Genomic DNA, 24,077 nt, shown 5'->3' on the forward strand with positions numbered 1-24,077 from the left:
CTCTCTTTCTTTCTCTCTCTCGGAGGACCTGAGCCCTAGGACCATGCCCCAGGACTACCTGACATGATGACTCCTTGCTGTCCCCAGTCCACCTGGCCATGCTGCTGCTCCAGTTTCAACTTCCACCTGACTGTGCTGCTGCTCTAGTTTCAACTGTTCTGCATTTATTATTATTCGACCATGCTGGTCATTTATGAACATTTGAACATCTTGGCCATGTTCTGTTATAATCTCCACCCGGCACAGCCAGAAGAGGACTGGCCACCCCACATAGCCTGGTTCCTCTCTAGGTTTCTTCCTAGGTATTGGCCTTTCTAGGGAGTTTTTCCTAGCCACCGTGCTTCTACACCTGCATTGCTTGCTGTTTGGGGTTTTAGGCTGGGTTTCTGTACAGCACTTTGAGATATCAGCTGATGTACGAAGGGCTATATAAATAAATTTGATTTGATTTGATTTGATTTGATTTAACCACTAGGCTACCTGCTGCCCCCTAATCCAACACTCTAACCACTAAGCTACCTGCTGCCCCCTAATCCAACACTCTAACCACTAAGCTACCTGCTGCCCCCTAATCCAACACTCTAACCACTAGGCTACCTGCTGCCCCCTAATCCAACACTCTAACCACTAGGCTACCTGCTGCCCCCTAATCCAACACTCTAACCACTAAACTACCTGCTGCCCCCTAATCCAACACTCTAACCACTAAGCTACCTGCTGTCCCCTAATGCAACACTCTAACCACTAGGCTACCTGCTGCCCCCTAATCCAACACTCTAACCACTAAACTACCTGCTGCCCCCTAATCCAACACTCTAACCACTAGGCTACCTGCTGCCCCCTAATCCAACACTCTAACCACTAAACTACCTGCTGCCCCCTAATCCAACACTCTAACCACTAGGCTACCTGCTGCCCCCTAATCCAACACTCTAACCACTAAACTACCTGCTGCCCCTTAATCCAACACTCTAACCACTAGGCTACCTGCTGCCCCCTAATCCAACACTCTAACCACTAGGCTACCTGCTGCCCCCTAATCCAACACTCTAACCACTAGGCTACCTGCTGTCCCCTAATCCAAGATTATCATTTTAAAAGGATAATTGATCATTAGAAAACCCTTTTGCAATTATGTTAGCACAGCTGAAAAATATTGTTCTGATTAAAGAAGCAATACAACTGGTATTACTGTTCAATTTGATGTTATAATGGACAAAAAAATGGCTTTTCTTTAAAAAACAAGGACATTTCTAAGTGACCCCAAACTTTTGAATGGTATTGTATATTTTTGTCAAGTTCCTTAAATGTGTTGAGAATGTTCCTTGTGGGAAGGTTGTATGCAAAATAACAATTGGACAACCATGCTCTCACCAAGCTCTAACAAACTTATTGTTCTCAGAACGTTATGTGCTAGCTGGGACACACACCACACACACACACACACACACACATAAAACTGTCTGCAGGCACACCAACATCAATCCCCTCCAGTACCCTCCACTCCAGACCACCCAGAAACCTCAGAGATCTTGTAAAACGTTGGTCAATAGTTACACACAACTTACACACACACACACACACACACACACACACACACACATACACACACACACACACACACACACACACACACACACACACACACACACGCACACACACGCACACACACACACACACACACACACACACACATATATTAACTCTCATGCCCTTTTCCATGCAACACACATTTAATGGAACACACCATCTTCTCAGGTACGTGTGCACTCACGCACGCACACGCACACACGTGCACACACACACACACACACACTGAAGTGTTGAAACTTAGAGCAGGTTTTGGGTATAGTAGAGGAATGAAGAAATGGAGAGGTTGAGTCAGAAAGACCAACGGAGGGGTGAAAAGAGGACAAACTCTTCCTGGTTTCAGCCCAAGTCTTCCTCCTCGTCTTCTTTGCTGGAAGAGAAAGATGCAGCTGTGTTTAATGTAGCTGCGAGAGAGACTTTGGTCCTCCAGTATGACACATAGATAACAACTGTTAGGTCTGAATGAAGCCTTTGTACACAGATAGACCCTGTGATATGGGACTCACCTAAATCGGATTACAGACTCTGAGACTAAACTCAAATATGGACAGAACTGTCTCTATATGTGTGAGAAATAGAGAACCAGAGAGAGAATGAGGAGGATGGAGAGACAGAGGCAGAGAAAGAAAGGATGGAATGAGAGAGAGAGAGCGACAGAGACAGAGAGAGAGAGAGAGAGAGAGAGAGAGAGAGAGAGAGAGAGACATTAGATCAACGGACTCTACAGATACCACACATTCACATGCACATACACATTAACCCCCTGGCCGGCTCAAGCCTTTTGGGGGCCCTAAGCGAGGTTGGGGTTCCCTAAGCGATGCCCACCACCAAGCGGGCAAACATTTTTAGTGGCCCCCCTCTTGACTGCTAGGAGAAAAAAATATGTTTTAATAAAGTTTATTTCCTGCAGTTCTACACATTTTGCCATGGGGCGGAGAGAAAATGTTGCAGCTTTAAAGCAAGTTTTCTGTAGTTCTACACATTTTGCCATGGGGCGGAGAGAAAATGTTGCAGCTTTAAAGCAAGTTTCCTGCAGTTCTACACATTTTGCCATGGGGCGGAGAGAAAATGTTGCAGCTTTAAAGCAAGTTTTCTGTAGTTCTACACATTTTGCCATGGGGCGGAGAGAAAATGTTGCAGCTTTAAAGCAAGTTTCCTGCAGTTCTACACATTTTGCCATGGGGCGGAGAGAAAATGTTGCAGCTTTAAAGCAAGTTTCCTGCAGTTCTACACATTTTGCCATGGGGCGGAGAGAAAATGTTGCAGCTTTAAAGCAAGTTTCCTGCAGTTCTACACATTTTGCCATGGGGCGGAGAGAAAATGTTGCAGCTTTAAAGCAAGTTTCCTGCAGTTCTACACATTTTGCCATGGGGCGGAAATACATTATTGAAAGTTTTAAAGCAAATTCCCTGCAATTCTACGCATTTTGCCATGATGTGGAGATACATGTTTGCAGCTTTAAAGCTATTTTTCTGCAATTCTACACATTTCGCCCTGACTTATGCCATGTTAATGATATCTGAATGAGAGTGACTAACAAAATCAATGGGGCCCTCTGGAGGTCAGTGCCTCTAGGTCCAGTCCAGGGTGTGTCGAACTCATTACATGGAGGGCCGAGTGTCTGCAGGATTTTGTTTTTTCCTTTCAATTAAGACCTAGACAACCATGGGAGTTCCTTACTAATTAGTGCCTTTATTCATCAATCAAGAGTGGAGCAAAAACCTGCAGACACTAGGCCCTCGGTGGAATGAGTTTGACATGTGGACTAGACTAACTTATCAATCTAAAAATGTTTCGCACACATGGCTAATTGAGTGACTGTCAGTGATTTACAAAACAAGAGAAAAACTGCTGTTGGACAACCACATTTCTAACTTGCAACTTGTGTATTCTACTATTGTAACTTTCAACAGTAAGTTGAGACTCCGTCTGAGTAAAAAACAACAATAAAAATGTTTTATTTATTCATGTTGTTGAAAGTTCAACAGGTTCACAGCACAGCACAGATACTGAACTAAACAGCATGACATGATGCAGATCAACGCAGGAGCACAAGACTGTAAGGCCCAGATTCAATCTGATCGCGGGTGACAGGCATTACGGCTTTTAAAGGCAATTTCCGAATGTTATTTAAAAAAATGTATTGAAACTTTATTTAACGTATGTCGATTAAGCCGACATATGCAGTGTTTACCGTGAATGTGATCTCCGCAAACATTGAATCCCGGCTTAAGTTGCTCTGGATAAGAGCGACTGCTAAATGACTAATGTAATGTAAAATGAGTAGAGAGGAGGCAGGCATAAAAGAGACAAACAGTAAAGACAGACATCTAAAATGGAGGTGGGATTTAGAGTGCCTGTATTTGATTACTGACTCTCTCTCTCGCTCGCTCTCTCTCTACAGCGGTCAGGGCAGTTTATGCTGGAGACGGTGATGTCATTGCTGGACGTGCGGTCTGATTGGCTCTGGTGGGGCATTGATGTGATTTGATTGGCTGTGGTGGTCTATGGTTTGGGGAATGGAGAATAGGGAAAACATCCTAAAACTGTCTGGCCACTAGACTGGCAGTACAACAGATGTTAATTTTTACTAACACACAAACATGCAGATACACAACACACACACGTAAAGTTTGCTAACACCAACTTAGATGACCCCGGGGAACCCCATAGACAAGGTGGAAACATGCAGCTCTTTCCAGACGGTCTACTGCTTCCCACTGTCCACATATACAGGCTGTTAGTGTGCTACTGCATAGCTCAGCTAATGTCTGACGTATGGGTCAGTACAGACACGGTATCTGACACTTTACATCTACCTGTTACCCCTCTACCACAACTACAGCACATCTGACAGTAGTGTTCTCTTTCTATCCCCCTCTCCTGCATATCTTAGCTTTGTGAGGGACAGTATCATACTCCTACATAGTTTAGATAGTATTGATTCAATAGTTTCCTGCTGCATAACTCATGTTTATAGGGTGTGTGTGTGTGTGTGTGTGTGTGTGTGTGTGTGTGTGTGTGTGTGTGTGTGTGTGTGTGTGTGTGTGTGTGTGTGTGTGTGTGTGTGTGTGTGGTGTAAGTGTTTTTGGCTCTCACACTAGTTCTTCTATCCATTCCATTTCTATGGTCTGGCAGTAGGACACATTTTCATAGTTGCACTTTCTGACTGACATACAGTGGGGAGAACAAGTATTTGATACACTGCCGATTTTGCAGATTTTCCTACTTACAAAGCATGTAGAGGTCTGTAATTTTTTATCACCGGTACACTTCAACTGTGAGAGACGGAATCCAGAAAATCACATTATGATTTTTAAGTAATTAATTTGCATTTTATTACATGACATAAGTATTTGATCACCTACCAACCATTAAGAATTCCAGCTCTCACAGACCTGTAAGTTTTTCTTTAAGAAGCTCTCCTGTTCTCCACTCATTACCTGTATTAACTGCACCTGTTTCAACTCGTTACCTGTATAAAAGACACCTGTCCACACACTCAATCAAACAGACTCCAACCTCTCCACAATGGCCAAGACTAGAGAGCTGTGTAAGGACATCAGGGATAAAATTGTAGACCTGCACAAGGCTGGGATGGGCTACAGGACAATAGGCAAGCAGCTTGGTGAGAAGGCAACAACTGTTGGTGCAATTATTAGAAAATGGAAGAAGTTCAAGATGACGGTCAATCACCCTCGGTCTGGGGCTCCATGCAAGATCTCACCTCGTGGGGCATCAATGATCATGAGGAAGGTGAGGGATCAGCCCAGAACTACACGGCAGGACCTGGTTAATGACCTGAAGAGAGCTGGGACCACAGTCTCAAAGAAACCATTAGTAACACACTACGCCGTCATGGATTAAAATCCTACAGCGCACGCAAGGTCCCCCTGCTCAAGCCAGCGCATGTCCAGGCCCGTCTGAAGTTTGCCAATGACCATCTGGATGATCCACAGGAGGAATGGGGGAAGTTCATGTGGTCTGATGAGACAAAAATAGAGCTTTTTGGTCTCAACTCCACTCGCCGTGTTTGGAGGAAGAAGAAGGATGAGTACAACCCCAAGAACACCATCCCAACCATGAAGCATGGAGGGGACAGGACGACTGCACCGTATTGAGGGGAGGATGGATGGGGCCATGTATCGCGAGATCTTGGCCAACAACCTCCTTCCCTCAGTAAGAGCATTGAAGATGGGTCGTGGCTGGGTCTTCCAGCATGACAACGACCCGAAACACACAGCCAGGGCAACTAAGGAGTGGCTCCGTAAGAAGCATCTCAAGGTTCTGGAGTGGCCTAGCCAGTCTCCAGACCTGAACCCAATAGAAAATCTTTGGAGGGAGCTGAAAGTCCGTATTGCCCAGCGACAGCCCCGAAACCTGAAGGATTGGAGATGGTCTGTATGGAGGAGTGGGCCAAAATCCCTGCTGCAGTGTGTGCAAACCTGGTCAAGAACTACAGGAAATGTATGATCTCTGTAATTGCAAACAAAGGTTTCTGTACCAAATATTAAGTTCTGCTTTTCTGATGTATCAAATACTTATGTCATGCAATAAAATGCAAATTAATGCAATAAAATGCAAATTAATTACTTAAAAATAATACAGATTCCGTCTCACAGTTGATGTGTACCTATGATAAAAATTACAGACCTCTACATGCTTTGTAAGTAGGAAAACCTGCAAAATCGGCAGTGTATCAAATACTCTCCCCACTGTAGCTGAGCTTTATGTGTGACAATGGTTTGTGTCTGCATTGCCTCTGTTCTATCACTTGAGCTTATAACAGTAGTTAGCTCTGTCACATCTAAGCTTAATTCTTGGAAGACAGTTTTTTTTTGGCTCTGACAAATAGGTTCTGTCAGAGCAAAAAAGGTTCCACCTATATATGAATCTGTGGCTGTGCACTGGGAGGCTGGGAGACTGGTTGCGTGTGAGTGTGTGAGTGTGGTAGTTTGTGAGTGGGTGTGTGAGCTAACTCATCTGACTTAATTGCGTAAGTCTGAGGATCAAAGCCAGCATGCTGCCAGTCTAGTAAACTTTACTGACAAACAATGCTATATGGGTCATTGTGTGTGTGTGTGTGTTGCACATAACTGTTACTTGATTATGATCACATACCTCCTCCATTCGCTGTGGTCCCTGAGGCAACAACAAAAGAGAGAGGGAACAGCAGGAGGAGAGAGGGAACAGCAGGAGGAGAGAGGGAACAGCAGGAGGAGAGAGGGAACAGCAGGAGGAGAGAGGGAACAGCAGGAGGAGAGAGGCAACAACAAAAGGAGAGAGGGAACAGCAGGAGGAGAGAGGGAACAGCAGGAGGGGATAGGCAATAACAAAAGAAGAGAGGGAACAGCAGGAGGGGAGATGGAACAGCAGGAGGAGAGAGGGAACAGCAGGAGGAGAGAGGGAACAGCAGGAGGGGATAGGCAATAACAAAAGAAGAGAGGGAACAGCAGGAGGGGAGATGGAACAGCAGGAGGAGAGAGGGAACAACAAAAGGAGAGAGGGAACAGCAGGAGGAGAGAGGGAACAGCAGGAGGGGAGAGGGAACAGCAGAGGAGAGAGGGAACAGCATGAAGGGAGATGGAACAGCAGGAGGAGAGAGGGAACAGCAAAAAGAGAGAGGGAACAGCAGGAGGAGAGAGGGAACAGCAGGAGGAGAGAGGGAACAGCAGGAGAGAGGATGGAACAGCAGGAGGAGAGAGGGAACAACAAAAGGAGAGAAGGAACAGCAGGAGGAGAGAGGGAACAGCAGGAGGGGATAGGCAACAACAAAAGGAGAGAGGGAACAGCAGGAGGGGAGAGGGAACAACAGGAGGAGAGAGGGAACAACAAAAGGAGAGAGGGAACAGCAGGAGGAGAGAGGGAACAGCAGGAGGATAGAGGGAACAACAAAAGGAGAGAGGGAACAGCAGGAGGAGAGAGGGAACAGCAGGAGGATAGAGGGAACAACAAAAGGAGAGAGGGAACAGCAGGAGGAGAGAGGGAACAGCAGGAGGGGAGAGGGAACAGCAGAGGAGAGAGGGAACAGCAGGAGGGTAGATGGAACAGCAGGAGGAGAGAGGGAACAGCAGGAGGAGAGAGGGAACAGCAGGAGTAGAGAGGGAACAGCAGGAGGTGTAAGGGAACAGCAGGAGGAGAGAGGGAACAACAAAAGGAGAGATGGAACAGCAGGAGGAGAGAGGGAACAGCAGGAGGAGAGAGGGAACAGCAGGAGGAGAGAGGGAACAGCAGGAGGAGAGAGGGAACAACAACAGGAGAGAGGGAACAGCAGGAGGGGAGAGGGGACAACAAAAGGAGAGAGGAAACAGCATGAGGAGAGAGGGAACAACAAAAGGAGAGAGGGAACAGCAGGAGGAGAGAGAGAACAACAGGAGGAGAGAGGGAACAGCAGGAGGAGAGAGGGAACAGCAGGAGGAGAGAGGGAACAGCAGGAGGAGAGAGGGAACAACAGGAGGAGAGAGGGAACAACAGGAGGAGAGAGGGAACAGCAGGAGGAGAGAGGGAACAGCAGGAGGAGAGAGGGAACAACAGGAGGAGAGAGGGAACAGCAGGAGGAGAGAGGGAACAGGAGGAGGAGAGAGGGAACAACAGGAGGAGAGAGGGAACAGCAGGAGGAGAGAGGGAACAGCAGGAGGAGAGAGGGAACAGCAGGAGGAGAGAGGGAACAACAGGAGGAGAGAGGGAACAACAGGAGGAGAGAGGGAACAACAGGAGGAGAGAGGGAACAGCAGGAGGAGAGATGGAACAACAGGAGGAGAGAGGGAACAGCAGGAGGAGAGAGGGAACAGCAGGAGGAGAGAGGGAAAAGCAGGAGGAGAGAGGGAACAACAGGAGGAGAGAGGGAACAGCAGGAGGAGAGAGGGAACAACAGGAGGAGAGAGGGAACAGCAGGAGGAGAGAGGGAACAGCAGGAGGAGAGAGGGAACAGCAGGGGAGAGAGGGAACAGCAGGGGAGAGAGGGAACAGCAGGAGGAGAGAGGGAACAGCAGGAGGAGAGATGGAACAACAGGCCTAGAAAATAGAAAAAGGTAGGCATAGATCCTTATCCACAAACAATAGAGTAGGCTGAAGTTGATCTACCTAACAACTACAGTAGGATGAAGTTGATCTACCTAACAACTACAGTAGGATGAAGTTGATCTACCTACTAACTACAGTAGGATGAAGTTGATCTACCTAACAACTACAGTAGGATGAAGTTGATCTACCTACTAACTACAGTAGGATGAAGTTGATCTACCTAACAACTACAGTAGGATGAAGTTGATCGACTTAACAACTGGAGTAGGATGAAGTTGATCTACCTACTAACTACAGTAGGATGAAGTTGATCTACCTAATAACTACAGTAGGATGAAATTGATCGACTTAACAACTGGAGTAGGATGAAGTTGATCTACCTAACAACTACAGTAGGATGAAGTTGATCTACCTAATAACCACAGTAGGATGAAGTTGATCTACCTAACAACTACAGTAGGATGAAGTTGATCTACCTAACAACTACAGTAGGATGAAGTTGATCTACCTAACAACTACAGTAGGATGAAGTTGATCTACCTAACAACTGGAGTAGGATGAAGTTGATCTACATAACAACTACAGTAGGATGAAGTTGATCTACCTAACAACTACAGTAGGATGAAGTTGATCTACCTAATAACTACAGTAGGATGAAGTTGATCTACCTAATAACTACAGTAGGATGAAATTGCACTAAACACAGATTTGTGATCTGCCATATGGTAGAGTTAGGATTTGGGGAGGATAAACTGATCCTAGACCTGGGCAGCTTCTACTACTGTAGGAACCACTTGCTTTACAGAGTTGATTTACGAGAAAAAACAAAGATGCTTGGTTACCACCAACCACGCCACAGAAGACACAAACAACCGTAGAAGTTGCCCTTAGGCACAGATGTAGGATCAGCTTACCCTCACCAAATCTGGCCTTAGACCAGTGTGAGGGCTCAACATTCACTCTAGTCCCAGAATTAGGAACGCTATTAGAGAACAGCGACATCCACTAGTGCAACAGTTGTACTGTCGTATTAAAGGGGCTCTGCCTATGTATCCAACAGTTGTACTGTCGTATTAAAGGGGCTCTGCCTATGTATGCAACAGTTGTACTGTCGTATTAAAGGGGCTCTGCCTATGTATGCAACAGTTGTACTGTCGTATTAAAGGGGCTCTGCCTATGTATCCAACAGTTGTACTGTCGTATTAAAGGGGCTCTGCCTATGTATCCAACAGTTGTACTGTCGTATTAAAGGGGCTCTGCCTATGTATCCAACAGTTGTACTGTCGTATTAAAGGGGCTCTGCCTATGTATCCAACAGTTGTACTGTCGTATTAAAGGGGCTCTGCCTATGTATCCAACAGTTCCACCTGCAGAGGCCTTCATGTCTTTGTCCGTAGCTGTAACAGAATACAATTCCATAAACAAAAAATTGAATTTCACAAACCATGAGGATCAAGGAATTTGATAAATATTTGAGTAAAGCACTTTTAAGTGTGATCAGGTGGGTCAAACCTACAGTGTGTCTCAAAAGTCTAACGAAGTGGCTAGCTGACACACAGCATTTGGGAGACTGAATTAGTGATGCACTGGCGCAATCCTGTGGATCTTGAGTGAACTACATCCACAACTCTCAACCAGGAGACCAGAGATCACCAGATGGCCTCAGAGAGCTTTAAAGTGGTCTCTAGTACTTTGTGATTCGTTGAATGTATTTATGACAGTTAGACAGACAGACAGACTGACAGAGACACAGTGTGTGTGTGTGTGTGTGTGTGTGTGTGTGTGTGTGTGTGTGTGTGTGTGTGTGTGTGTGTGTGTGTGTGTGTGTGTGTGTGTGTGTGTGTGTGTGAGAGAGAGAGAGAGAGAGAGAGAGAGAGAGATAAAGAGAGAGAGAGTGACTAGATTGCTATGTGGCCCTAAACAGAGAGTACACAGTGGCAGAATACCTGACCACAGTGACTGACACTAAATTAAGGAAATCTTTGACTATGTACAGACACAGTGAGCATAGCCTTGCTATTGAGAAAGGCCGCCGTAGGCAGACCTGGCTCTCAAGAGAAGACAGGCTATGTGCATACTGTCCACAAAATTATGTGGAAACTGAGATGCACTTCCTAACCTCCTGCCAAATATATGACAATATTAGAGACACATATTTCCCTCAGATTACACAGACCCACAAATAACTATTGTTACAACACTGTATGTAGACATAATTTGACATTTGAAACGAGTGTAATGTTTACTGTTGATTTTTTATTGTTTATTTCACTTTTGTATATTATCTATTTAACTTGTTTTGGCAATGTTAACATATGTGTCCCATGCCAATAAAGCCCTTAAATTGAATTGAGAGAAAGAAAGAGACAGAAATATAATTGAGAGAGATTTAATTGAGAGAGAGAAACAAAATGAATTTAGAGACAGAAAGAGAGAGAACGAGAGATAAAGAAAGAGAAATAGGGATAAAGAGAGAGAGAGAGAGAGAGAGAGAGAGAGAAAGAGAGAGAAAGAGAGAGAGAAAGTCGTTTGGGGTTTTCAAAATGCGAACCAGGCGCGCGCTGAGAGAGAAGTCGAGTTGAGGGACGCGCGAGGGAAGGAAGGTCTCCTCGCGCTGGAATAAAAGCGCTATTGATTGTTGCTTTGGAGTAAAACTCTACTATCCAGAGAGGGATACAATCGCTATAAATGAGGGAAAACGACGAAAAAGATGGATATCACCAACCAGAAGTGTGAAAATTGAAACAGAAAAGTTGTCAAGAAAACCCAAACATTGATTAACCTCAAACGTTTAGGTTGAAAGATGAACATGGGTACTTTCTTCGGATAATTTTTGGAGAGTCGAGCCAGGAGGAACATTCAGCAATAGAAAAGTAGACTATCTGACTGATAGTTAGGCCTATGGGTTTTTCTTTATTGGAAGCAATTAAACATGCATTAGTGAAGGTTTAACGACACTAAATTGGACTTTTCTTCGGGACAGGTGTTGGTTTTGAGCTTGAATCAGTTGTTGAGTTGTTTTTGACTAGTTGTTTAGACGTTTGAGGTGTTAGTTGCGCACAGGTTAAGGTAATAATTTATGGCACATTTTCCGACCCAAAAATATTTAGATAGTTTAGGCTACTGTTTGTCAAAAATAAAATAAACCTAGAACAACCTCTGTTTAATTCATTAAAAAGCTGTCAACATATCGTTCAACCTGATAGTGGTTACAGCAACAAACCATAACTAAGTAGTCTGTTTTTCAATATATGAAGCAGGGTTGTCGGAAGCAACACGACACGGTTACATTACAACGCGCCCAAGCAATACCAGTGGAACTGTGTTTTTACGGTTTTCACGGATCCCTGGGGAACACATCGAGTTGAAAGACTCGTGCCGGAGCACTGAATTTAAACCAACTCTAGGGGAATTAAAGCCCAAGTCCGGAACAGAAAGAGAGATAACACGAAGCACTTCCATCCTTTACAACATGGAGCTGCACAAATACCTGCTACTCCTCAAGTTCATAGTTCTCCTCAAAGGTAGGTTTGGAACCAGTGTGAGTTGTCACGTTGTCTATCATCTCTACCTTTCTAGAGCTGTTTTTCTTCTCACGAATACCTTTAAATCCTTGACCCCGACCATGACCCTTTACAAAGTCACTTCAATGACAGCATTTTGAAAGTTTAAGTAGCCTATACAAACATGTTCATGAAAATTAGGCATTTTCTAGTTCGAAATTCATCAGTGTATTCGTTATCCCAATGGCATTGTAGGACCGACAACCTCTGCAGAGAAGTCTCTGGAACTTTATGGCACAGCCAGCTAATGCACCTACAGTACATCATAGGTCCTAGAACATAAACACAGATCCTGTAAACCAGTTGAAAGACCTCTATAACCACTACAGTGTGCAGGGTCATTCTCTATGCTGAGACTTGGCCCAGCTATTTACTGTGTAGGCATACAGCTGTTTCCCTGGTTCCCCCCTGCTGCTGCTCCCCTGTCCAATTGTATGATATGGTAATCAGGTTACCTACTGGAGCTCCCTCAGTGGACTCACTCCTTATCTTCAAACAACCAAGAATAATGAATAATGTGTTATATTTATACACAATGTGGCTTTTCTCCAGGTCTCAAAGCTCAAAGAACTTGAAGTTTAAGTGATTCACCTAAACAACTGCAGGCATCATTCTCTAAGGTACAAAGTCTGAGGCAGGGATATTTAGAAAGCTACATATAGCCTCCCTGTAGGCCTACATCATGTGAGAGATAATGCCCAACCACTGCCATGGGGCCTAGACCTTTATGGCACAAGAGGTTTTCCACTTTCACCTCTAACCACAGGGTTGCTGGTTCAAACCCCATTTTAACTGCCACCTTAATCACTACATTGGTGGCAGAAGTGGGATTCTGCAGTCTGGCCTTTTTTGCCCTCCTGCAAGGTTAAACTGTACAATGTGGTAATTAACTTACATAGCTTCCTCAATGTGTAGGGCTATCTTCTCTCCTGCTGGTTGCTGGATCAAACCCCACCCCCTCCCCTGAATTGCTACACTGGTGCCAGTGGGAGGGTTAGACCTAAATTCTATCAGTAATATCCATCTCTCCAGAATTCACCTAGAAGCTCCAGTTATAGTAATACGGTATTTCCGTCAGACGAACCACACTCATTTTCACGCTTGTTAATGTCGACTACCCCACCTCCCAACCCCTGCATGTTACCTGTACCATAACACACCCCACTCACTGACTCCTGTTAGATGGCAGGAGAGGAGAGAAAATAAATACTATTATAGTTTCACCAGGAATGAGTGTTGACACAGTCGATAAGCAGGGAGTAAATTGCTACGTTACTGTGCAGTGAGTGGCCATGAAAATAATGAAGATATGCTATTATTAGACAGGGCATATTCACTCCTATGATCTATTTATTGCCTACCTCCTCATGACTGTTGCACACACTGTATATAGACTTTATTTTTTCTACTGTTTACTCCATGTGTAACTCTGTGTTGTTGTCTGTGTCACACTGCTTTGCTTTATCTTGGCCAGGTCACAGTTGTAAATGAGAACTTGTTCTCAACTAGCTACCTGGTTAAATAAAGGTGAAATAAAATGAATTGAATAAAAAAAAGGGCAGAATCACGGTAATCTATTGCAAGGCATGATACAGTAAAGCTAGACCCTGTAAGATTTCTCCATCCCACTCTAGTAGAGCATGTTGAGCTCCATGATGATCCTGGACTGTTCAGAAGTATGTCCACAGTGTATAACACTGTAATAAGTAGGCAGTAGACATCTTACTTAAAGGTGGGGTGTTTAGAAGTAGCTTTTTGGATCTATGAATCCATACACTGAGTGTACAAAACATTAAGAACACCAGCTCTTTCCATGATAGACTGACCAGGTGAATCCAGGTGAAAGTTATGATCCCTTATTGATTTCACCTGTTAAATCCACTTCAATCAGTGCAGATGAAGGGGAGGCAGGTTAAGTAAGGATTTTTAGGCCTTGAGACAATTGACATGGATTGTGGATTGTGTATGTGTGCCATTCAGAATTTGAATGGACAAGACAAAATATTTAAGTGCCTTTGAACAGGGTATGGTAGTAGGTGCCAGGTGCACCGGTTTGAGTGTCAAGAACTGCAGTGATGTTGGGGTTTTCACACTCAACATTTTCCTGTGTTTATCAATAATGTTCCACCACCCGAAGGACATCCAGCCAACTTGACACAACTGTGGGAAGCATTGGAGTCAACATGGGCCAGCATCCCTATGGAATGCATTCAACACCTTGTAGAGTCCAGGCCCTGACGAATTGAGGCTGTTCTGAGGGCAAAAGGGGGTGCAACTCAATATTAGGAAGGTGTTCCTGTCTGAGTGGGAAGTACAGTCCTAGGATCCCTGTATGATGTCAAACATGATCTGAGTGAGACCATGTACCAGTCCAGCACAACACAACACTGCTGTCTGTTCAGGCCATGTACAAGTCCAACACAACACTGCTGTCTGTTCAGGGCATGTACCAGTCCAGTCCAGCACAACACAACACTGCTGTCTGTTCAGGCCATGTACCAGTCCAGCACAACACAACACTGCTGTCTGTTCAGGCCATGTACCAGTCCAGCACAACACAACACTGCTGTCTGTTCAGGCCATGTACCAGTCCAGCACAACACAACACTGCTGTCTGTTCAGGCCATGTACCAGTCTAGTACAACACAACACTGTTGTCTGTTCAGGCCATGTACCAGTCCAGTCCAGCACAACACAACACTGCTGTCTGTTCAGGCCATGTACCAGTCCAGTCCAGTCCAGCACAACACAACACTGCTGTCTGTTCAGGCCATGTACCAGTCCAGCACAACACAACACTGCTGTCTGTTCAGGCCATGTACCAGTCCAGCACAACACAACACTGCTGTCTGTTCAGGCCATGTACCAGTCCAGCACAACACAACACTGCTGTCTGTTCAGGCCACGTCTCTGTCTCCTCCTGCTGATCCTGAGGAATGAATGAGGAAGGAATGCATTGAAGTCACCGTAGTCAGACGCTGTTTGTGGTTGGTCTGTACTACACTTCATTACCTGTTTGAGACATGCATGTATTGACTGTGTGTGTGTGATGTTGATGGTTTGAGCAGGCCTCCCCAGTGTGGTAACCAGGCATACCAGGACTGTTAGTTGCTCTGTTATGTTTTACTGAGATGTAGAACACAGGTGTGTGTATGGGGGGATAGCTGGGGAATTCCTTCTCTTCTCTCTCTCTCTGTCCTCCCCCTAGTCCTTCTCCTACACAATCTCTCTTCTCCCAATCTGTCTCTCTCCTCTCCTATCCTCTCCCCAGTCCTTCTCCTACACAATCTCTCTTCTCCCAGTCTCTCCTCTCCTATCCTCTTCCCAGTCCTTCTCCTACACAATCTCTCTTCTCCCAGTCTCTCCTCTCCTATCCTCTTCCCAGTCCTTCTCCTGCACACTTTCTCTTCTCCCAATGTCTCTTTCTGTTTCTCTCATTGGTCCCTCTCTCTTTCCCTCCCTCTGGCTGTCCATTATGTCTCTTTCTGTTTCTCTCATTGGTCCCTCTCTCTTTCCCTCCCTCTGGCTGTCCATTATGTCTCTTTCCTTCTCTGTCTTCCTTTCCCACTCCCACTCTCTTCCACCCCCATACCGCACTAGGGACTGATAGAGATGGGAACAGAACATGATGGAGGTGAGTCAGAGAGAAAGAGAAATGAGGCGGGGGAGGAGGGGGGGGGAAAGCGAGAAGCCTTGTAATTCAATGAATACTAGAGAAACAGCAAGGCAGACACCTACTGTGGTCATCATTGCACGGACTACCAGAGACGACCAAAGTATAAGCCAAGAGGCCACTGCAGACATGTGAAGACAACAAGAGATGAAGAGGAGAGCAGATAAAGAAGTGGACAAAATAAAATGATGGGAGTGAGTGGTAGAAAGATTGGTAGATAGTTTAAAGTAGAAAATGTGTGTGTGTGGGTGAGAGAGAGAAGCTGTGATAGAGAGACAGTGGTCCATTTGAAATGCCATAAATCAGAGCCACATGTAGTCTCCATACTTAACACACGTCTGTGGTCAGGCTGCCATTCATCTGTAACACACGTAACACTGTGCTGTCAACTCCACTGACCTGTCATCCCTGAATACATACATCATTCAGTAGCAGTACACACAAACACACAAATGCACACACACACACACATAGCAGCAAGAGCATTGCGAGCCGATAGTGTGGTTGAATAGAGAGAAGAATCTGAATCTGGACGGGGTTTGGCTGCATAAATGTTTACAGTCAGTTGTCATGACGATCCATGGTCAGACAGCCTGTGGTACAGACCCATATAATCCAGCTGAAAATGGCAGCGGAAGAGCAGGAGAGGAGGAGGGGAGGGTGGTTTGGTGGTGAGGGTGAAGAGCCGGGGAGGGGGTACAGGAGGAAGTGGATAAAAATGGGATGATTTGAGTGGAGAGTTGAGGGGGTTGGGGGGGGGGGAGTAGGAGAGAGTGGTGAAGGGTGAAGGGGTCTTGGTGATGCGACGGACAGTCTTTGAAACATATGAGAGACGAGTGTGTGTGTGTGAGAGAGAGAGATGCCCGGCCACAATTAAAGAGTTGAAGTGATTAAACAGTAGAGATGTTATGATGTCACATCAGTGAAAGAGAGGAGCAGGATCATGATTACAGTATGGGAGAGGCATGGCTCCTATAATCAAGGAAATTCATCTGGAGGGAGAAAGAGGAGGAGGATGGAGAATAAGATGGAGGGAGCAAGCAGTGAGAAGGAGGAAGAATTGTGGGAAACAGAGAGTAGACATATCCAGTTACTTCTCACAACCCTGCGGAATCCCCTCCTGTTGGTGGTGTGTGTGTGTGTGTGTGTGCATGTATGTATGACTTTGTGTGTTGGTGTCAATGGGTGGGTGTAGCTTGTGCATGGAAGTCAGGCGCAGGAGAGCAGAGATGAGTGGACAAAACACTTTACTCAGGCAATTATTAAAACAGGTCGCAACCGTGTCACGAAAACAAATGCCCAAAGAACAAGTGAGGCAGCACAAAGTACACACAACCAAGTACAAAGTACCGGCTGCCACAAAACACGGGTACACAACAAAACCGGGCATACACCAGCTGGAAGCGTACCAACCTGACAAATAAACAATTTCACACACAGACATGGGGGGAACAGAGGGTTATATACACGAAAAGTAATGAGGGAATGTAAACCAGGTGTGTGGGAAAACAAGACAAACCAAATGGAAAATGAAAGGTGGATCCGCGATGGCTAGAAGACCGGTGAAGTCGACCGCCGAACGCCGCCCGAACAAGGAGAGGAACCGACTTTGGCGGAAGTCGTGACAGTACCCCCCCTTGACCCGCGGCTCCAGCTGCCCGCTGACACCGGCCTCGGGACAACCCGGAGGGCTAGGTGCAGGGCGATCCAGATGGAGACGGTGGATCTCCCGCAGCATTGAAGGGTCCAACACGTCCTCCAGCGGAACCCAGCATCTCTCCTCCGGACCGTACCCCTCCCACTCCACGAGGTACTGAAGGCCCCTCGCCCTACGCCTCGAATCCAGTATGGAGTGAACGGAATACGCCGGGGCCCCCTCGATGTCCATAGGGGACGGAGGAACCTCCCACACCTCAGACTCCTGGAGCGGGCCAGCCACCACCGGCCTGAGAAGAGACATATGGAACGAGTGGTTAATACGATAATCGGGGGAAAGTTGTAACCTGTAACTAACCTCGTTCAGTCTCCTCAGGACTTTAAATGTCCCCACAAACCGCGGCCCCAACTTCCGGCAGGGCAAGCGGAGAGGCAGGTTTCGGGTCGAGAGCCAGACCCGGTCCCCTGGTGCGAACACCGGGGCCTCACTGCAGTGACAGTCTGCGCTGGCTTTCTGGCGCAGCACGGCCTGCTGAAGGTGAACATGAGCGGCGTCCCATGTCGCCTCCGCGCGCCTGAAGCAGTCGTCCACCACAGGAGCCTCGATCTGACTCTGATGCCAATGTTTTGTCCATTTGCAATATGATTTCATAGGAAGTCAAAAGTCAAACTCAAAAGTCACTTTTTTTTGGCCAAATGCCATAAGAAATGTCCAAATGCAATATGAAAGATTTGAAAGTGCCAAATCAGGATTTTATGTCCATTTGCCATGTACCATCAAGAATTTGACATGCTCAAAAATACTGCAGAAATGCAAAATTGACTGGCCTGATGAACTCCGGGCAGTGATAGTGGTTCCTCTCCATCGCTCGTTGTGTTGATTTCATGATGTCCATTTGGTGATGCTTTTTCACTTTTGAATCAGATTGCAAATGCACAGTGTATTTGCAATATGTTTCAATGGGCATTTACCATCACGAATTTGTCATGCTCAAAAATACTGCAGAAATGCAAAATTGACTGGCCCGATGAACTCGGGATGGCCGGGCAGTGTTTCTGGTTCCTCTCCATCTCTCGTTGGTGTTGATTTCAGAATGTCATTTTGGTGATGGTACCTCACTGTTTAAACATATTGCAAATTGACAAAAGTCAGCCAGCAAGTCACCGTCCATCAGTCAATTAGATGTCATTCTGACACCAAACTGATACAAACTGACACCACACCCACTTTTTCCAACTCGTTTAGAAGCCAACTATCACATATTTCAGAGCAGGCCCAAAATTCACAGCGCCTTCTGTTCAAACCATAATAGAATCGTAAAACACATAGTTACGTTCTAGCTGCGGGTCCAGTTCTGACATTATGTGTAGGCCTAGCTGAGGCGACCCCGAATCCCAAGTTTCGGCTCGATAGGTCATTCGGTGCCCGAGCAAGACCTTAATTGGTGCTGAAAATCCACTTTTTTCCATGCCTTGCTACGGAGTCCTTGAATGAGCTATCGGAAAGAAACGTTGGGGCCCGTCTCTATGGGCCGAGCCGGTTTCAATGCACCTAGTCTTGCGAGTCTTGCGAATTGAAGTCATTGCAAATGTACGAGGCTGTTTCTCGGTCCAAGAATCTTCTAGAGCCACATAACTCACCACACACTATCGACCTGAATTCTAGAACAGGTTTCTAAAGTTTCAGAACTCTAGGTCTGACGGTTCTTTAATTGTTCGAACAAAGTTAACTATTGCAGGTCTCTACGCACCACACTGTGTCTCTCTGTCCAAGCTGTGTGTGTGTGTGTATGTGAGTTTTTCTTGGAAATTTAATGGGAGAAATGACTGATTTACAGTTCATAAGGTTTGCCTAATCGCACATATAAAGTTTTGGAAAGATCAGACATTTTTAACCCTTCGCAACAGACCCTATGACACCAATTATGGAACTTCCCGGTTGGCATAGGAAGCTAAAAGTAAACACATATCCTCTTTGGGGTATGCTTTTACAGAAACCTGAGTTTTAAGTCTATACGTTAAGAACTGACTGATTACACAGGGTTGAATTCACTATTTCTATCAAACATCAGGTTGGGTATGGAAAAACACTTTTAGGGTGGTTTTAACCACTTCCGGTTGCTTCAGGAAGCTTGGGAATCGACACAGGTAGACCTCATAGTGGCCTGATGGACTGTCATCGAAGACAGGCTAACCCACATAGGCGTCAGGTTGACTTTAGAGGAGCAGGCAATGTATTCCTATGGGGAGAGAAGTCATTGTAATCTGTGAGATCAAAAAACACTGATTTACTGTTAAGGGTTAATGCCACACGGTCAAGGTTAGGCTTGCACCGATCGGGAGGACCTCGGGAACGTACCTGAGGTTGAATTGTGCTTCTCACCCTAACGGTTCTCTCACCGTCACCCAAAAGCAAATGACATTTAGGGCCAGGCTTCATTTTGGGCCTGCTTTTTTCACGGTCGCTGCACTCAGAGCGAGCTACGGTCAAGCGGGGCATCTCGTTGAACTCGGCACAGCCTAGAGATTATGGTAATGCCATTGCAGGCTCTGAGAGTCTTTAAGCACCGCACTTTGTCACTCCATCCTTGCTGTGTGAATGTATGTATGTGTGTGTGTGTGTGTGTGTATGTGTGTGTAAGAGAGCTTGTCTTTGACATCTGTTGGGTAAAATGACTGATTTACAGTTCATGAGGGTTGCTTAATCACACATATGAAGTTTTAAAAAGATCAGACCTTTTTAACCCTTCAAAACAGCACCTATGACACAATTGTAAGGCACTTCCGGTTTACACAGGAAGCTGAAAGTGAACACATATCATCATTGGTGTAGGCACTTATAGAATTTTGAGTTTTAAGTCTTTATGTTTAGAACTGACTTATTTACGGAGGGTTTAGTGAGTGTGTGTTATTTCAGAAAATCACAGAAAATCACAGAAATCTCACAGAGCTCCGAAGCACACTTTAAAAAGGTTTGTATGAACACGCTGCAACTGGATCTGTAACTTTTTTTAAAACAACAAACAATTTTTGAACATCACCAATTTGACATTGTACAATTTCTCTTAAATTACGATAGATAAATGGCTGTTTCTTTTTTATTGACACCGTAGGTTCATTAACTTTGACATGAAGCGGAAAAATTATTGCTCTATTTTCATTTTTGTCCTTTAATCCCAGAAAAATGGCCATAACTCAAAAACCGTAGAGGCCTAGACGCCATCTTGTTTGGGGCCAACTGCCCATTATGCCAAACCTATGCTCACCAAGTTTCGTCTTCAAAATCTTTTCCGTTTAGGAGATAAGGCCACGTCGTGATTGGTGATATTTTGTACATTTGCAATATGATTCCATTCACCCTCTTGTGGGATTTACCGGGAGAGTGGAAAAATGACCAAAATTCGAACATTTTATAAAACGGAAACCGAAAGTCAGAGAGAGTTCGTTTGATGACTTCCTGGAAGATCCAGCCCTGCCGCACGGCCTGACGCCGTCCGCAAATTTGAGAAACGTTGTCGGACGTCTAGTAAGGGACCGTACATTTGCAATGTGGACTTTCTCACTAACCAAATGTCAAAATGTTCCCTTAAGGTATGGAAGGAGACGGACTGTTGGAAGAACAGGCATTTCTCAGCCTTGACGTACAGGTCATGCTCCAACAGTCGACCAAGCACCCTGTGCACCAGGGACACATGCTCGGCGCGTGTAGCGGAGTATATCAGAATGTTATCAATATACACCACTACACCCAGCCCGTGCAGGTCCCTGAAAATCTTGTCTACAAAGGCTTGGAAGACTGATGGAGCATTCATCAACCCGTACGGCATGACGAGGTACTCATAATGCCCTGAGGTAGTACTGAATGCCGTCTTCCACTCATCTCCCTCCCAGATATGCACCAGGTTGAAAGCATTCCTGAGATCTAGTTTGGTAAAGAAGCGCGCCCCGTGCATTGACTCAATCGCTGTGGCTATGGGAGGTAGCGGGTAACTGTACCTCACAGTGATCTGATTTAGGCCTCGATAGTCAATACACGGGCGCAGACCTTCCTCCTTCTTCTCACCTGGGGTGACACCAGAGTGCCCTGCCTGCTGCCTGGACGCCCAGAGGAACCAACCTGGCACCGACCGGCAGTGTGACCTCTGCGGCCACAGATGGTACATGAGACGGAACCTCCTCCGGTGGTTCCGTCTCATGGGGGGCTGAATAATTTTGCACGCCCAATTTTTCAGTTTTTGATTTGTTAAAAAAGTTTGAAATATCCAATAAATGTCGTTCCACTTCATGATTGTGTCCCACTTGTTGTTGATTCTTCACCAAAAAATACAGTTTTATATCTTTATGTTTGAAGCCTGAAATGTGGCAAAAGGTCGCAAAGTTCAAGGGGGCCGAATACTTTCGCAAGGCACTGTATGTACCCTATGTTTGGGGTTCTAGCCTGGGTTAGGCCTGTATGTACCCTATGTTTGGGGTTCTAGCCTGGGTTAGGTCTTTATGTACCCTATGTTTGGGGTTCTAGCCTGGGTTAGGCCTGTATGTACCCTATGTTTGGGGTTCTAGCCTGGGTTAGGCCTGTATGTACCCTATGTTTGGGGTTCTAGCCTGGGTTAGGCCTGTATGTACCCTATGTTTGGGGTTCTAGCCTGGGTTAGGCCTGTATGTACCCTATGTTTGGGGTTCTACCCTGGGTAACTGTTTGGTCTGTATCTCAATTGTGTTATATGCATTACAGTTGGGGGTGTTTGCTAAAGTGTTCTGGTGTCTGTGAGTCTATTTTAGTGTGGCACTCCACAGGTCTGCTCTCTTTAAATTACATCATCATAAAGAGTGTAGTGTGGCTTTTATTTTGACAGTTGGCCTGTGTGTTTCCATGTCTGTTTTCTCAGTCACACACCTCCCCTGGGCGAGTCAATGAACTATCCTTCTTCCATTCCTTTGCTTGCACCGTCGCTCTACCTCTTTCTCTCGTTCTTCTGTACCTCTTGCTTTCCCTCTACCCTCTCTCTCTCTCTCTCTCTCTCTTTCTCTCTTTCTCTCTCTCTCTCTCTCTCTCTCTCTCTCTCTCTCTCTTTCTCTCTCTCTCTCTTCTCTCTCTCTCTCTCTCTCTCTTCTCTCTCTCTCTCTCTCTCTCTCTCTCTCTCTCTCTCTCTCTCTCTCTCCTCTCTCTCTCTCTCTCTCTCTCTCTCTCTCTCTCTCTTCTCTCTCTCTCTCTCTCTCTCTCTCTCTCTCTCTCTCTCTCTCTCTGTGTCTGTATAAAGGGCAGGTTTGTATGGTATAACAGGGAGCTACTATACTACATAGTTTTTATAACCCACAACCCCCCTCTCTCCCTCCCTCTCTCACATCTCGCTCTCTCCTTTCCCCCCATAGACTGAACTCCCTTTTTCTTAAAAGGTCATCTTTGGTCACTGTTTATTCTTCTCCCCTCCCCCATCTCAATTCAATTTACGGGCTTCATTGGAATAGGAAACATATGTTTACATTGCCAAAACAATGTAAACTCTCTCGCTCCCTCTGTCTTTCACTCTCTTAATTTCCCTCACCCCCAACCCCCTCTTTCTAACCCCCTCTCTCCCCAACAAACCCCTCTCTCCCCACAACCCCCTCTCTCCTCACAACCTCCCCTTTCCTCACATCCCCCTCACATCCCCCTCTCTCCTCACGACCCCCTCTCTCATCACAACCCCAGCCCCTCTCTCCTCACAACCCCCCCTCTCCTCACAACCCCACCCCCTCCCTCCTACAGCCCCCCCTCTCCTCACATCCCCAGCCCCTCTCTCCTCACAACCCCAGCCCCTCTCTCCCCACAACCCCCTCCCTCCCTACAACCCCAGCCCCTCTCTCCTCTCAACCCAAGCCCCTCTCTTCCACAACCCCTCCCTCCTTACAACCCCCCCCTCTCCTCTCAACCCCCTCTCTCCTCACAATCTCAGCCCCTCTCACCCCACAACCCCAGCCCCTCTCACCCCACAACCCCAGCCCCTCTCACCCCACAACCACAGCCACACTAAACTCACAACCCCAGCCACACTAAACTCACAACCCCAGCCCCTCTCTCCTTTCAACCCCAGCCCCTCTCTCCTCACAACCCCAGCCCCTCTCTCCTTTCAACCCCAGCCCCTCTCATCTCACAACCCCAGCCACACTAAACTCACAACCCCAGCCACACTAAACTCACAACCCCAGCCCCTCTCTCCTCACAACCCCAGCCCCTCTCTTTCTATAACCTTCTCTCTGTTGTAATGTTCCCTCAGGGTTGTGTGAGTGTTTCAACATCGATGTTAAGCGACCTCGTATCTACACTGGTCCAGAGGAGGCCCTATTTGGTTTCTCTGTGCTACAGCATGACAATGCGGGGGATAAATCGTGAGTACCAACGTCTGTATGTGTGTGTGTTTGTCAAAGGTCAAAAGGGGGGTGCTTATATTTGTCCTGTTTCACTGCATGTACAAGTGGGTAACCTGTATGAGTGTACAGGTTATTAATGGCGACCCCGGAGCGATTAGGGTTCACTGCCTTGTTCAATGGCAGGCTACCTGCCGCCCTCCAGGCTACCCGCCGTCCTCCAGGCT

The 24,077-nt window shown here is 46.2% G+C and overlaps 1 protein-coding gene across 1 annotated transcript in view; it reads left to right on the forward strand.

Moving 5' to 3' along the window:
- Positions 1-11,165: 11,165 nt before the first annotated feature.
- itga10 (integrin, alpha 10) overlaps positions 11,166-24,077 on the forward strand; it is a 108,272-nt gene continuing 95,360 nt past the window's right edge. The window contains exons 1-2 of the mRNA XM_031787382.1: positions 11,166-12,137; positions 23,760-23,871. Coding sequence (XP_031643242.1) covers positions 12,086-12,137; positions 23,760-23,871 — 164 coding nt within the window. The 5' untranslated portion in view covers positions 11,166-12,085. The remainder of the gene's footprint in view (positions 12,138-23,759; positions 23,872-24,077) is intronic.

Source organism: Oncorhynchus kisutch, linkage group LG13, assembly GCF_002021735.2.
Source record: "Oncorhynchus kisutch isolate 150728-3 linkage group LG13, Okis_V2, whole genome shotgun sequence".
Classification (NCBI taxonomy): Eukaryota; Metazoa; Chordata; class Actinopteri; order Salmoniformes; family Salmonidae; genus Oncorhynchus; species Oncorhynchus kisutch.